The sequence below is a fragment of the Gossypium raimondii genome, chromosome 7 (genome assembly GCF_025698545.1).
Source record: "Gossypium raimondii isolate GPD5lz chromosome 7, ASM2569854v1, whole genome shotgun sequence".
In the NCBI taxonomy this organism is placed as follows: domain Eukaryota; kingdom Viridiplantae; phylum Streptophyta; class Magnoliopsida; order Malvales; family Malvaceae; genus Gossypium; species Gossypium raimondii.
This window is the reverse complement of record NC_068571.1, coordinates 28,250,912-28,265,635: the sequence shown is the minus strand read 5'-3', so window position 1 is coordinate 28,265,635 and position 14,724 is coordinate 28,250,912. Positions and strand designations below refer to the sequence as shown.

The window sequence follows — 14,724 nt, the reverse complement described above, 5'->3', positions numbered from 1 at the left end:
TAATGTGCCAACACTTCATGAATTAATATGTGTAAAAAATATATTTATTTTTTATCCAATGGCCCATATTATATCTTCATCATAAAGCAATTCCAATTGCTTAAATTCAACACACGTCCACGAGCATTTTGCTAATTTTACCAAAAATTATCTCACTTGCAAAATGACTATTTCCCCTCCAACAAATTGTGACATTTACAATTGAGCCGTTCCCACTTTTGGTATAGTTATAACTTTATTTCTTCAACATTTCCATAGTTTCAATTTAATCCCTCAACTTTTTAATATTTATTATTTAGCTCTTCACATTTCACTTTTTTTATATAGTCCATACTAATCATTTTTTTAGGCTAAAGCCTTAACAGCAAAGCGATTAGCACAACTTGAATCTAAGTCACACCTTAGGCGATGAACACCTTAACCATCAAGCCAACACACGAAATTCAATAACTAATCAATATTAAAATTAAACAAACCAAACCAAATAAAGGAAAAACACACTAAAGTTGACACGAGGTTTGATAACAGAATGGTGACTTCACCATCTCCAAACAAAATTTAAACTAATTTCCCAAAATGATGACTTGCTATCTCTTGAGAAATTAGGGCTTCCCAAACTTTTACTAAAGGTAAGGTTAGGCTTCCTTTTATGATAGGCCTACAACCCTTTACATCATATAAACAAGTGAAAACAAAACATCTTACACAATGCTCAATAGGGGATTATACAACAAAATCATGAAGTTAAAAGGATTTCCACCTTTAACCACTTTATCCATTCTTCCTCTAATGCCTCCAAATGTATTCATAGGCGTAATTTACTTGAGATGCTCAAGCTTGTGGGATATTAATCAAGAAAAATATAAAAGGTAAAATAATGTGATAAAAAGTTTAAAAGCCCATTTTCTTCAAATATAAAAGGTAAGGGACAATTGACTATTCTGCCATTTTTATGTGAGACACAGATTAATTTACCCATTCGTCCCAAAATGCAATTCTCTTTTTACATAATAATTGAAAGCAAAGTTTTCATAAATCAAGGAGCTAAAACTGCAACATTCAGAGTCAGAATTTATTTCAGTAACCTTTGTGACCACATCATCATCCATGATCTCCACCGATTCAAACGACCTCACTTCACTCTTTTTTCATGTTATTTGTATTCGAAGTGGATGGATGATGTGGTGGGAAGAGATGATGAAATATTTTTTTCAAAATCCCAAAACACGTGATGAACATGAACCTTTTAAGTTAAAAGGAAAGCCCCATAAAAGTCAAATGGCCTGTGTAGTATCATTACATTGAACTTGGAAGAACTCGTATAAGAAATGTACTCCACCACTTATCTATAGCAGAACCTCAATTTGCTTCTGTCAGATTCTTAAAGAGCAAGCAGAAACTGATTTCTTTTGGATGAATCCATCAAATGTGCTTCTGCACTCCTTTTCAATAATATATATATGTATATAAACACTGAAGAAATTCTATCTGGTATCCTTACTTACTACTGATCAAAAAATTTACGTATCAAACTCCATAGAGCGGTAACAAGATTTTGACAAAAGAGTATGCAAGTGCACCTGTGAATATGTAACTATCCACTCTATCAAGTATTCCACCTGGTCCACAGTCAAAAACAAAGTGTTAATATAGAGATGAGAAATAGTTTCTCCTACTTTTAACACAAAATGGAGGGGATATGATCAATGAATCTCATATTAAGCACCAAATAACTCCAGCCAAACCAACAACAGCATCTTTTTCCAATTGTTTAAGGTAAGAAAAGTTCTTGATCACCCTCAAGTGTATTGGAAAATCAAAATGAACACATAATCATGACCAACTATAATTACCATGTCCAGGTATTAGGGAGCCAGAGTCCTTAACACCAGCATCACGCTTGATCATCGATTCAGTAAGATCACCAAAAACAGATCCAAAGAAGTTGAGAAACCCGAAGGCTATTGCACTAAACCAATGAAAAGAACATGTAAAGTTAGTGAAATTAAAATTCCTATCAAAAATAAAAAATAAAATGCTCCGGGTTAATGTAGAGTTCAAAAATCCATGTCCCTTTTTCGATAACCACATTTACATAATTCCAGTCATCCCAATGTTTAACTCCTGGAGTGATTAACAATTGACACTTGCATTAATCCTAGCCAGAGATCTGTTTAATTTCAAAAGAATCAACAATTTTCAGTCATCATTGTTACTTGTGTGAAAGGACAGATAGAAAACTTCAGAATTCAAATTAAGACATGCACATTCACTAATGGATCTCTTCATGCATGCAGGTGGATGAATACCAAAGGATGCATCAATCATTAATGAAAATAAATCAATTGGTAACCCTTTGGTGTTCTCTTATGGGGATAACATAAACTATTGCTAGAGTTTGTACCATCTTCAAACCTAATAGACTCGTAAGCTATATCAACAGTCAAAAATCTGACTCTTGATCTTTAGAGTTGAGACAACTTGCCCTGCATGGAAATGTATACCAGTGCGATTTGTACCTTAGTGTGCATTATTACTAGTAAGAGAGATTGAATACCTCACTAACGAAGCTGGCCAGCTAAAAATCTTTGATAATACTACAGAAGTTGCTATACAACCACCCAAGCCAACAATAGCTCCTTCCCATGTCTTCTTTGGACTTATATTAGTAAGTGGGGTCTTACCAATGGCCTGCATCAGAACAGGGGGTCAAACACAATCATGGTCCTTTGATGATACATCCACCATTTAAAAATGTAACAAAAAAGTCACTCACCCCAATAAATAGCTGTAAATTTTAATTTATTTGAAAATAACCACTGAACTGTAAGCCTGAAGCTAATGCAGCATTAAGGGCATCTTAAAGTTTTTAAACAAGTAAAACAAGATCTTGTTGATCAAGGCTATATACCTTTCCACCCAAAAAAGCATATGTATCTGCTGCTATTATACTGCTGAAAGAAATCAAGGTTGCCACAAGGCCTACAGTCCAATGAGCTTGGCCACCAAGAAGAAAAGGCCATCCAGCTCCTATTCCTGTCGAAAAGAAGTTCATGGTAAAACAGGTTGGTGAACAGTCATAATCGTTCCCCTTCCGCAACCAAACATGCAAAAGAACCAAATGCCAAAAATAAAGATGAATAAAGTTCCACATATAAGGAAATAAAAGGAGTTTAAAAATTCCTTGATGCATTTTAAAATTACATTACATAAAGGGAATAAAAAAAGTTACGAGATTCATCATTCAGAAACACCAAAACCTTAGCTAAACCACCAAAATTTTAGCAAAAGCAGTAAATAAGCTATTGCTACTTTAAGGAAAGGCAATTCTCAGCTCTATCCTTAAAGCTTAGCAAATATTACTGTTTACCAGTCATAGATTTGTCCAATATTTAGATTTGCAAACAGAAAAGAGCGAGAACCCATATTCTTACTAGTATTCAAGGCAGGAGCTGCTAAACCACATCTGAGCTTAACCCAAAAACAAGGGAGGTAGCCACAATAAAATAACCCAAACATGGTACTGCTGAGCTGAGCAAAACGAGGGTTTCCTCTTTGCATGAGCAATGCCGTAGCCACAACAAATGCAGCAGATGTCACTGAAATATCAATATTCCCAAAGTATCTGACAATACAACACAACCTCGAAATAAATTACATGAAATATTTTCAAAAATTTTCACCAGCAAAGTAGGAATTACAAGTTTTTGAAGGCAAGATGTAGCATTTTAAACAAAGACAGAAACCAACACATTAGTAGATATTATTGTAATGCACGCAACAACATAAGGTTACCATCTTACAATGTGAGAATGGGCATGAACACACATATAACAGAGCAAACTCGCGAGACATATCGTGGAGGAGGTGTCATTCCTGCTGTGATTCCACGGCTCCTAACCAATTCAAAATACTCACGTGCGCCAAGGAAAACAGCAGCTGCCAAAGCCACAGTGAAAACCCATCCTCCAGCTAATACAGCACCTCCGACAGAGATCCCAATACCAAGTCCGAAAACGATCCTTTTTCTCAACTGACTTGATTTATGTTGTAACTCAGAAAAAGAATCCTTTGTCGTTGGTAAGACAGTGCCTTGGTCAACTTCCTACAACATAACTGTTTGAGTAACCATCTTTGAACAAAAGTTCCCTTCAATTGAATGGAGAAAAGTTGATAATCTCAACATAGATTAAAATGCTCATGCGTTGTTTATGACTATTTCTATCATCTATCAATTACTTGAAATTAGCAATTCTAAAAAAAAAATTCCAGAAGTTTTTAAATCTCTGACCACCCAAGTTCTTTTTTCGCTAATTCAACATGAATTCAACTCTTCAAGATTTCAGATTCTTTTATATTGACACATCAACAGCAACAAACAGATTAATCAAACGTTTAAAATGCAGTACTAAAACAGTACTAAGTTTTTAAAACATATGCATATATATGATTTTAACGGAAACAAATCCGAACACAACCATAATTAAAGGTACCTCCTCGGCATTGCTTTCGTCGATACTTTCGGGTTCAGCACGGGCGACGGCCGTAATTAACCGCCGGTTGACGTAAATACTGGTAGGACGAACCCGGAAGACCGATTTCGATCCATGAAAGACAAAGTTAAGCTTGAGTTTGGGGGTTCTTCTAGTGGGAATTAGGGTTTTGTTGGATAAGAGACGGCATGGGCAACCGCAGAGAGAAGTCACAGAGAGTGGAATCAGATTGTACCGACTGATTTCAACGAAAGAGGCCATAAAAGATTTGAAGCAAAAAGAAAAAAAGGGATGTGTTCTATAATTATTAACGGAGAAAATGAGGAGTCATATTTTCGTAGTTGTAGTTGTTGGATTGAGAATGAAGATTGTAGAATTGAGGGATGGGGATTTTCGAGAGGACTTGTCGTTTTATTATCTTTATTTTTTATTGCTATTTTTTCTTGGGATTTTACGGGAACGGTTAGGTTAGGTTCGGCTCCCAAAGTGGTTACGGAAATTGCATTTCTTTCTTTGAAATCAAAATGAAAATGGAAAAAGATAGGCTCTCAAAGAAATTAGAGACGCCAATTACATGCCTTGAATTGATCTCTTGGACCTATGGCAAGAGCTGACACGGTAGAAAGAACGCATATGTATCTTTCTCATTATAATAGTAGTAGTAAAAATAATAATAAAGTTATTCTACTCAATAATCCTAATCATCCCCCACTTCTCTACCTCTTGACATGGCATTAATTTATTGTATAAAATTCAAGAAAGAGGTCTACCAATTCATGTTCAAGTTTAATCCTAAATTATTGCCACACTAAGAGGGACAAACGCGTAGGAACTTAGGCCGCTTCATTTTGCTCATTCTCTTCGGGGTCCTCCTCAGGGTCCTCAGGTTGCTCCAAATTATTGTTAGATTCCGACTCATCAACTGTTGTGTTTTCTCTTTTTGACGTTGATGTTGCAATAGGGTCGTCCATGGGGGGAATCTCTGTGTCTAAACCTCCACTCTCCATCTTAACAGTTGTTGGAACTTCAGTCTTAGCGCTGAAAGATTGTTGCTGACTCACTTCATTCTTTTCAGATTCTGAACCTTGGCTATTTGCTCCCCTATCTCCTGCAGATGGTAAGGCTTCAGACTTCGCGGCAGTATGTTGCTGCCAAGTTTCAGCTTCTGCCATCACACCCAATCCATTCCTCACTTCTGATGTGGCTAATAAACCTTGAGGAAACTCATGCTGGTACTGGTTTCCTGAACTTGATAATGGTGCTTGTGCTGACTCCAATGTTGCTATCGGTAGAGATACCTGAGGGCCCGCTAACCCTGGAACTTGGGCTTGACTAAGGACATAAGTCAACAGCTGAGCTAAAACTACTTGTGGGTCCGTAACACCCTGTTGAATTTGAGGGACCAAGGGAGGTGGTGGAGCACTGATATTAGGTGGATAAAGTGCTTGAACTCCAGCTTCTCCATATAAAGCCCGGTGCCCGTGAAACCTCTTCATATTTGCAATATGCTTTTTACCAGCCAAATGACAGTTAAAAACCACCTGAGTTTCACACTTAACGTTGCACAATTCACACATAAAAGGAATACCTCCCTTTGGTTTGGGAGGCTCAGATGGTCTTCTAGATCCTTCATTTCTTTTCACATATTTACCCCCTCGTCCCCCTCTCATCTTACGCTTCAAACCACGGCCCCGAGCTTCAGAGGGATTCCTTAAATTCCTTTTAGCTTCTGCAGGACCAGTTGTCGATGCTTCAGGTTTATTCACAATGTCCTGCTGCTGCTCATTTTCTTTCTTGTTGTCAGTAGTGGCAGCCAAGGAGGGAACCATCTGTTGATGTTGTTTTTCCTCAGATCCCTCAACTTTCTCCAATTGAACAATTTCTGATCCCAAATTAGGCACTTGCACACTTTGCTGTCCAGTTATAACTCCATTCCGCTTCTGCAGCTCTTCACGTACCTGCAAGTTTTTCTTATGCCGCTTTCCATTCTTATGCTGCTCCAGGATTTCTGGTCTGTTGCAATCAACCCTGCAAAGTTCACACCAAGCCATGCGTGGAGGTGGCCGGAGTGGAGCAGCAGGCACCTGCGCTGGTAATGTTGCATGACCTGGAACTGATGCTGAAGGTAGCATTGCAGCAGCTGCTCCATTTGGATCTAAAGCAGAATTTGGTATAGCTGATGCTGCACCGTTTGAAGGAATATGCTGACTGCCATTATGGCCATGACCAGCATGACCCAAGCTGCCCCCTCTAAAAGGCCTCCTACCCCTTCTTCCACCCCTATATGCAGATTGCATCTGTAGAATACATTCGAAGATAAGGTGCAATGTGAAATCAAAATAGTTATCAGATACTAACAAGATCAAATAAATCAGAATAATAAGGCCAAAAACATTCTCAACTAAGCAATGTGAAATTAACTCAATCAGACAGAAGCGGCAACATAACATAGATATAGAGTATGGACATACATGTTGTGCCAACATGCAGCTGAACTGACCTTATAAGTAATCAGACAGGTAACAAGCTAACAACTCAGGTGCAATAAATTGGGACATAGGTTTTGAACAATATCAAAAACAAATATCACCAACAAGAAAATATCCAACTTTTAATGCACACATTAATCACACTATACTTATAGAATATTAGTTTTTCAACAAACTGAAAATTAAAGATACTGTAAAAACATTTAAACAATTAGAACTATAACAACACTTTCAAGAATGTTTACCAAGAGAGAACTCGGAGAAATCTAGCATTAAACAAAACATAAAAGCAAATACTTCAAGGTCATAACAAGATGTGCTGTTCAAAGCCATAATAGAGTTAAAAAATTCCAGCAAGTACTTTTGCCACACTGCACAACGAACACTAGGTGTGTCTTTGGACCCATAAAGTTTGAAAGAAAGTATAATTACTATGGTAGTAATTACGCAGCCTTATAATTATAAGGAATTCTAATTCCATAGACAAGTTTGTCTCCTAGTGTGTAATTTCATCTTAAAAAAGGAATAAAAAATCCTTTTAAAAAGATGAAAGTCATCTGGCTAATTAACCATGTAAGTCCTCCAATTCTCAACGCTCCCCCCCCCCCCCCCCAAAAAAAAAACACACACACACTCTATAAATGGGGTACTCCAATTACACTCAATTCAGTAGGACCCACTAATTGTAATGGTTACCCAAACATGCCACACATGTAATTACAAGCAATTAAACCCAAATCCAAATATAGGTAACTTTCTATACACACCCTAGATATTAATCGATTGAAGTCCTATTTTATCTACAATGACTTGGAACCGACAGGATCTATATAGTGATAAAGACATATAAATAAGCAAAAGACAGTACCTATGATCAATGATTAGGGAATGTTTGGGGGAAAGGGAGAATAATAAATTGAACAGATCCACCAGAAACCCTACGCGAAAAGATCTCAAAGTGCTTCCCATCTAAAGTTTGGTAAGCATCAAGATGGAAGGTGATCTAGCAACGCATGAGAATTTCAAATTTAAAACAATGGCAACATTTAACCAAGTGTAGAAAAAAAAAATGAAACAGTGCATTAGTAAACAATTGCCTCAGGATACAGTGGATGTTAATCAGAAGAAAATAAAATAGGACAAATACAGCATACTTAACTGCATGGGTGCAAAATGACAATTGAAAATTCCCACACAAATAAGCAGCAGAAGAAGCATAGAGATGGCTCATTATGATTATAATTATGAGCCACAAAATAAACCAAATGATAGCAATCAAACCCAACATGGAGGTACACAATATTAAAGTTGTTTTCCCTCGCAGAAAAGATCGGGAAAGATAGATACCACTTGATTCAACAGAGCACATCAGTAAATGGTGCTCTCAGGCCACATGAGCCCTAAAGCAACCAGTAAAGAATTATCAGTATTCATGCATAAAATGGACCCAAAGCTACAGCTATTGTGAACTTTTAGGCTAGATATCACTGTCTTTATCTGGTTGCTCTAGCGATTTGTGACCATTAAATTGTTCTGTCTTCTAATATCTTGCAAGAAAGGGGGATGAGTGCCAAGAATTCAGTACCTCTGCTGACCCATGGACATTCACATATAAGCCTGATGGAGGAGGACAAGACACTTACCTCAAAATAAATGACAGCATTATTATGGAAGCCAAGCAATTACGTAACCTTCAATCTAGCACAAAGACAGTGATTAACAAAATAGACAACATCTTCAATCGGTATCTAAAATTTGAACCAAGCTAAGCACTGACATCTTTGAGCTCCTCAGGAAAAAAAATAAGAAGTGGTTGATTCCAACAAAATCTTCTCTGAGCCAAACACGACTGGGACCAGCCGAGCTCCTCTAAGAAGTATTTGCTGGACAATTCTCTTAGCACTTTTAAACAATAAGCAATCTAGGCCCAGTCAAATGTAGCATTGGTACACTACAGAGAGACGAACACGAACTCAACACAGCAAAGATTTTAGCAAGATCACATATAGTTGCTTGAGCAAAGCTCATTTAACATAGAAATTGGGCATGTGCTAAACTGAGCCAAGTCAGGCAACTGATTCTGACATAGTCCAAATCTTAACACCATGTCATATCATCAATCAACAAACATTGGTGATTCATCTAAGAACAAGTTTCGGAAGGAAAGTATGTTTGAAACCGTGTTTCACACCATGACTGGGAAAACCCAATTCCCACTAACAAATCTTGTTCTTCCATGAACATCCTCAAAGTAAAAACTTTTCAATATCTCCATCTCAAACAATAATTATTTTTAGAAAAATGAAATCAGATAATTTGAAAATAATGTTCAAGATTCATCCCTCTGGCGCTAAAGAAAACGTATATAGACGTACTTATACAAAAGAACCCTAACCTGACGAGGCCGAGTATCTCTCTGAGCCGAAACCACATTCCCCGCATAATTCGCCGGCACCGCGGAGGAATCCGAACCCGAAACGGGAATTCCCTGCTGATGTTGAGGGTCCACCGCAGGCTGAGGTGGATAATAAACGGTGGGCTGACTGTGGTGGTCCAAGGGAACGCCAGGAGGGTGAATGGGAGCGGCTTCTTGATAAAACTGGGAATATTGTTGGGGATAAGAATCTTGAGGAGGGTAATACGGGTATTGCTGTTGTTGATGTTGCTGATTGCCGTAGGCGTAGGCGTAGTATGAAGCGGCTGATTGATGATGGTATTGAGAAGGATCATATCCATACGCCTGCGGCTGATTCTGGTATTGCTGTTGGTACTGTTGCTGCTCCGCCGTGTATTCCATTGTTCTTCCGCACCTTTTCTTTCAAACCATCCAATAATATCAAAATACAAAAAAAACAAAAATCTCCGCCCTAGAGGAACAAGAATTCGCGAGCAGGATAGACGGTGAAGATCACTTATTCTGTTTTGTTTAACATATTTGCATCCGTATCCTCGAGGATTGTTAATTTACAAGCACATACCTCGAAAGTCGAAATTTACATTATTGTCATTTTTCAGCATTTGTAAGACATTTTACTTTATTTTTCAGCATTTGTAAGGCAACGAAGTAACTTGGGACAATTTACCATTAAAAGTTTAATTTTTTTTAAATTTATTGAAATGGGCCCGGTATTCTATTATTTACCGGAATGAGCCTTTTTCTCCTAAATCGCATCCATGTCTGCGCGAAGTTAGGGAACGTGTCAGGAAATCGCGTCCACGTAAGCGCGGTTTGTGTCCACGTCAGCAAAGCGCGCTGACGTGGACGCGATTTGCTGACGTGTAGAGCATTCCTGGGGACGCGATTTGCCCCGCGTGTGAACAGTGCAATGGTCATTTTTTTGACCGTTCCCCCCCCAACGGTCCAAAAAAAAACTATAAATACCCCCACCCTTTTTTTTTTCACAAACTAATCCTCTCTCAAATTTTCTCTTAATTTCCTCTAAATTTCCTCTCAATTTGCTCTCAAATTTCTTCCAAATTTCTCTCAAATCCATATTTAATCTCAATTTGCTCTCAAGTTCCTCTTAAATTTCTCTTAAATCCCTATTTTTAAATAATTTTTAAAAAAAAATTTTTTTTTTTAAATTTTTTTAAACCGTAAAAATTTGTACGATTTCAGCAATGGCCGGAGAATTGACTCGTCTTGATAAGCAGCACATATCGGTGGAACAAATGAAAATGGTAAGCGTTAAATTTAATTTTTAAATATTATTTGAAAATTTTTTATTTATGCATTTTTAGATAATTATTAATTTATTATTTGTTATAAAAGTCTGTAGATCGGATATTGGAATGCAATATCTGGAATATGCATGCTCCTCCATCACCGTTGGTAGAGAACTACCTACTTGAAGCGTTTTTTAAACTATTTGCTCAGAAACGTCAACTCGAAATTATTTCTTCTAGGACCTACTGTAGCAAAAGCGCGTCCACGAGGGCGCGATTTCACAAATTCTTCTCATAAAGCATCCTGCTTGAAGCGTTTTTATACTATTTGCTCAGAAACGTCAACTCGAAATTATATTTCCAGGACCTACTATAGCAAAAGCGCGTACACGTGGGCGCGACTTCAGAAATCCTTCTAATAAAGCATCCTGCTTTGATTTTATCTTAAAAACCCATAAACACGAAACGTAATCCATTTTTGAATAAATTATAATTAATTTAATTAGGAACCCTAATCCCTTATTTGTTTACTTTTTCTCTAAAACCCTAAAAATCCTAAACCCTAAACCTTAAAATCCAAAAACCTAACGTGGGAAAAAGGGGCAAATCGCGTCCCCAGGGGCGCGCTACATGGCAACAAATTGCGGCCACGTCAGCGCGCTTTGCTGATGTGAACACAAATCGCGCTTTCGTGGACGCAATTTGTTGCCACGTCAGCAAAGCGCGCTGACGTGGCCACGATTTTCTGGCATGTCCCCTGACATTGCGCTAACGTGGACGCGATTTAGGGGAAAATGGCCCATTCCGAAAAATAATAAAATACCGAGCTCATTTCTGTAAATTTAAAAAAAATTGGCTTTTTTTGGTATTTTGCCCAGTAACTTGACCCAATTCCATCCCCATCGATATCCCACTCCATGTGACAGTTTTTAATTTTTTAATATTTTTATCAAATAGATCATTAACTTTGGGGAAGATTAGGCATGTGTCGGTTTTAAAAAAATCAGTCTTTTAGGTCCTTTTATTTGAAAATTAGGGAAATAAGTTAATTTTAGAGAAAAGGCAAAACACACCATGTTGGACGCACTTTCAGGTGATGTGGCACAAGGCAGGGCAAAAACATGCCTATAGGATGCACTTTTGTCCTGCCTCGTACCACTTTTTGTAAAAAAAAATTAATTAAATTTTGAGAACCCAAGAATCCTCGAATAAATTTCTTGAAACCCGAGATTACATCTCATTTTTCTATGGTAGAACAGGAATATTATCTTTAAAAACTTTTCAGAAAAACGCTTCTTGTTGGAAGCACTTTTTTTACTTGTCATGTCCAAACTTTTCCAATATTTTGAAATTATGTTTCATATTTGGTGATAGAGTTTCCTATAAAATGAATATTGATATGGAAAGGTTTTCATTGTTAAAATTTGAGCAGAAGATTTGCATAAGGAGAAGATTATTGATGTCAAAAATCTGAAATTCAAAAATTGACCCAACAAAGTAAATTAGTTCAAGTTAATGTTGCTGTTTGAATTTGGTTATTAAGTACTTATTTTTCTGTATAATTTTTCATTTTAAACATGTGAAACATGTTTTTTTGGTGAAGATGAGTAGATGAATTAGAACTGTTACTCATTACAATGGTCAAATTTATGACACTGAAATTGTGATTGTTTTTGTATTAGCCCAACCTACAGAACTAACTTTGAGCCAGAGCATCGAATTGAACGAGCTTCGATCAAGAATTAGAAGGAAAGTCTCAACTTCAAGTCGGAAGAGAATTTCGAGTTTAAAATATAGATATCTAACATCAATGGGCCCTATTAGATATGATACATTTGAGTTCAAAGGCAACATGGATGTTGAGGCAATGCTCGATACGCATTGCTCTAGTGGAAATGCTATACTAGAGTTATATGTCTAGTTTGTCGATGTTGAGGAAGGTGGTCCGAGTTCAACAACAATTCCAATTAATGTGTTTCAAAAATAGGAAACAGAAAGTCCAATCACACGATTGTACTATGGTTTCACGGTATTGTTACAAAGCTCGTATCAAGAAATGTCAGAATCATCAATGGGAAATTATTTATTGATTTCAACCCTCGATTTCAACTTTGGCATACAGTCGGGATTAGTTGGTAACCCGAACTTAAAGAACTTGGCACAAAATTTTGTGAGTGCTTTTGATTTCAACTTCAGAACGCCGATGTTTTATGCTGGAAACACATATGTGAGTATGCCATCAAGTTACATAGGTGGGCAATCCACAAGTAATATTGGTTTTAACATAGGGTTGACGAGAACAGATGATGTTCTCCCTATAGCTTGTACCAACGAAAGGACATCCAACCTTGGATATGTAACTGCAATTGGGATTGATAACGAAGAGGAAGCTGAAACCAATAATGATCCAATCCGGGAGTCTAGACTGGATGGTTCGAAAATTGCATTATTTTTTGAACCAAAGGTCATTCCTGCTGGACTAGAAAGGAGTGGTTTTGACAATAAAGGTTTGGACAATGCTGGAGGAACCCGTCCAGATTTTACGGCATATGAATCTCCACCCCACATGTTTAATGTCAACCTTGATGCTAAATATGAGTTAGAATTTCTAAAACTTCCTCACAGAAGACTGGGTCATGTGAGTTCTTCTAGAAATTTCGATAATTTACAAGTTGGAATGGAGTCTTTCACCAAAGATGTTATTGTTGCTGCAGTGAAGCGGTATAGTATAGAGCATGGGGTCAACTTTCATGTTAAAAAACTGTGAAACGAAAAATATGAAGCAAAGTTTTCAATGCATGATAATAGATGTCCATGAAAAACCATGGCATTTGTGATAAAGAAGATGAGGTTCTTGACAATTAAGAAATATGATGCAATTATTGTAGGAATCTAGGACATAGTAAGACAACATGTCCACATTTGGGGACAACATTGAGGCGATGATGGAATTAAAAAAAATATTCTTTTTTATAAACATACAAAAAACAAACAATTAATTTATTTATTTTTTAATAAAATGTAAATAAGTATATTATTGATGTAAAAATACAATACAAATAATTTATTCATTTTTGGTAAAATGTAAATAAGTAGATTATTGATGTAACAATACAATACATTTTTTGTCATTTTTTTTATAAACATACAAAACAAACAAACAAACAAACAATTTTTTTTATAAAATGTGAATAAGTAGATTATTGCAGTGAAAATTCAATACAATACACATTAAAAGTTAACAAACTAAATGATAATGTATGTCAACAATTTAAATAAGAAAATCATCTCCATTATCGGGTCGGATGTGTGCGACAACCCGGTGGTGTCAAGTACGAGGAAGATATGGTTGGGGTTTTGGCTCATCATCTTCATCTCCATCTCCACCCCCATCTTGATCTTGATCTTCATCTCCAACATTATCTTTACCTTGATATTGTTCTTCCGTGCTAGACTGCATTTGCATCCTAGGTTGTCAACATATATCGTCGGTTATACTAATAAGTGGTTGTGAAGATGACCCACCTCCGAAGAACAATGATTCTAGTGGTGTTTTCGACACTATCAACGAAGAAGTATATGGTGTCAAATAACCCATTTGTGCATAGAATGTTGGAATTACAGGCGATGGCGAATACATTGGTGTTGTTGACAACAATGGTGTGTAATATGCTCATGCGGATGGAGGTGGTGCAAAAAATATTCCTAGAGAAGGTGTTGATGCATGGTATGCTGGTGCACAATGTGGTGCTTATGTGAAAAACATGAGGTTAGTAAAAGCACCAAAAAAATATGAACATCCATTGATATAAATTTCGGGGTTGGAGCTGATGATGATGAACTCAATGCATGTACTCCCGATCGAACCTCGTGAAGGGACATGTTTGCCTTTTATGACGAATTTATCTACTATTTTCCTCCTTTAGCAATATATATGATTTACCGTGAACTATAAACCATGTCATGTAATCCGAAGATGTCACCAAATCTTGTCTGACAATTGGCTCACGTATAGGTATGAAATAGTACCTATATTCCCAGATGTAGATATACTTGGCATGAAATTTAAGCCAATC

General features: G+C 36.9%; 2 protein-coding genes across 3 annotated transcripts; both read right to left on the bottom strand.

The window, feature by feature from the left end:
* Positions 1-1,232: 1,232 nt before the first annotated feature.
* On the bottom strand, positions 1,233-4,978 carry LOC105797674 (phosphatidate cytidylyltransferase 4, chloroplastic). Of its 2 annotated transcripts, XR_008197849.1 has the most exons (8): positions 4,494-4,978; positions 3,804-4,105; positions 3,435-3,625; positions 2,912-3,036; positions 2,558-2,691; positions 2,090-2,170; positions 1,854-1,969; positions 1,586-1,619 (listed from the first exon to the last, which is right to left on the bottom strand). XR_008197849.1 is itself a non-coding variant. In XM_012627617.2 (7 exons), the coding sequence occupies exons 1-7, from the start codon at positions 4,752-4,754 to the stop codon at positions 1,528-1,530; spliced, it is 1,221 nt and encodes a 406-aa protein (XP_012483071.1). In that variant the 5' UTR covers positions 4,755-4,978; the 3' UTR covers positions 1,233-1,527. The 2 variants fall into 2 exon arrangements, 1 of the variants encoding a protein (XP_012483071.1); XM_012627617.2 differs by lacking the exon at positions 2,090-2,170 and having other exon boundaries at positions 1,233-1,619.
* Positions 4,979-5,112: 134 nt separating this feature from the next.
* LOC105797655 (hypothetical protein) lies at positions 5,113-9,885 on the bottom strand. The gene is made up of 2 exons (XM_012627594.2): positions 9,378-9,885; positions 5,113-6,790 (listed from the first exon to the last, which is right to left on the bottom strand). Exons 1-2 carry the CDS (start codon positions 9,777-9,779, stop codon positions 5,327-5,329), a joined length of 1,866 nt encoding a protein of 621 aa, XP_012483048.1. The 5' UTR covers positions 9,780-9,885; the 3' UTR covers positions 5,113-5,326.
* Positions 9,886-14,724: the final 4,839 nt, after the last annotated feature.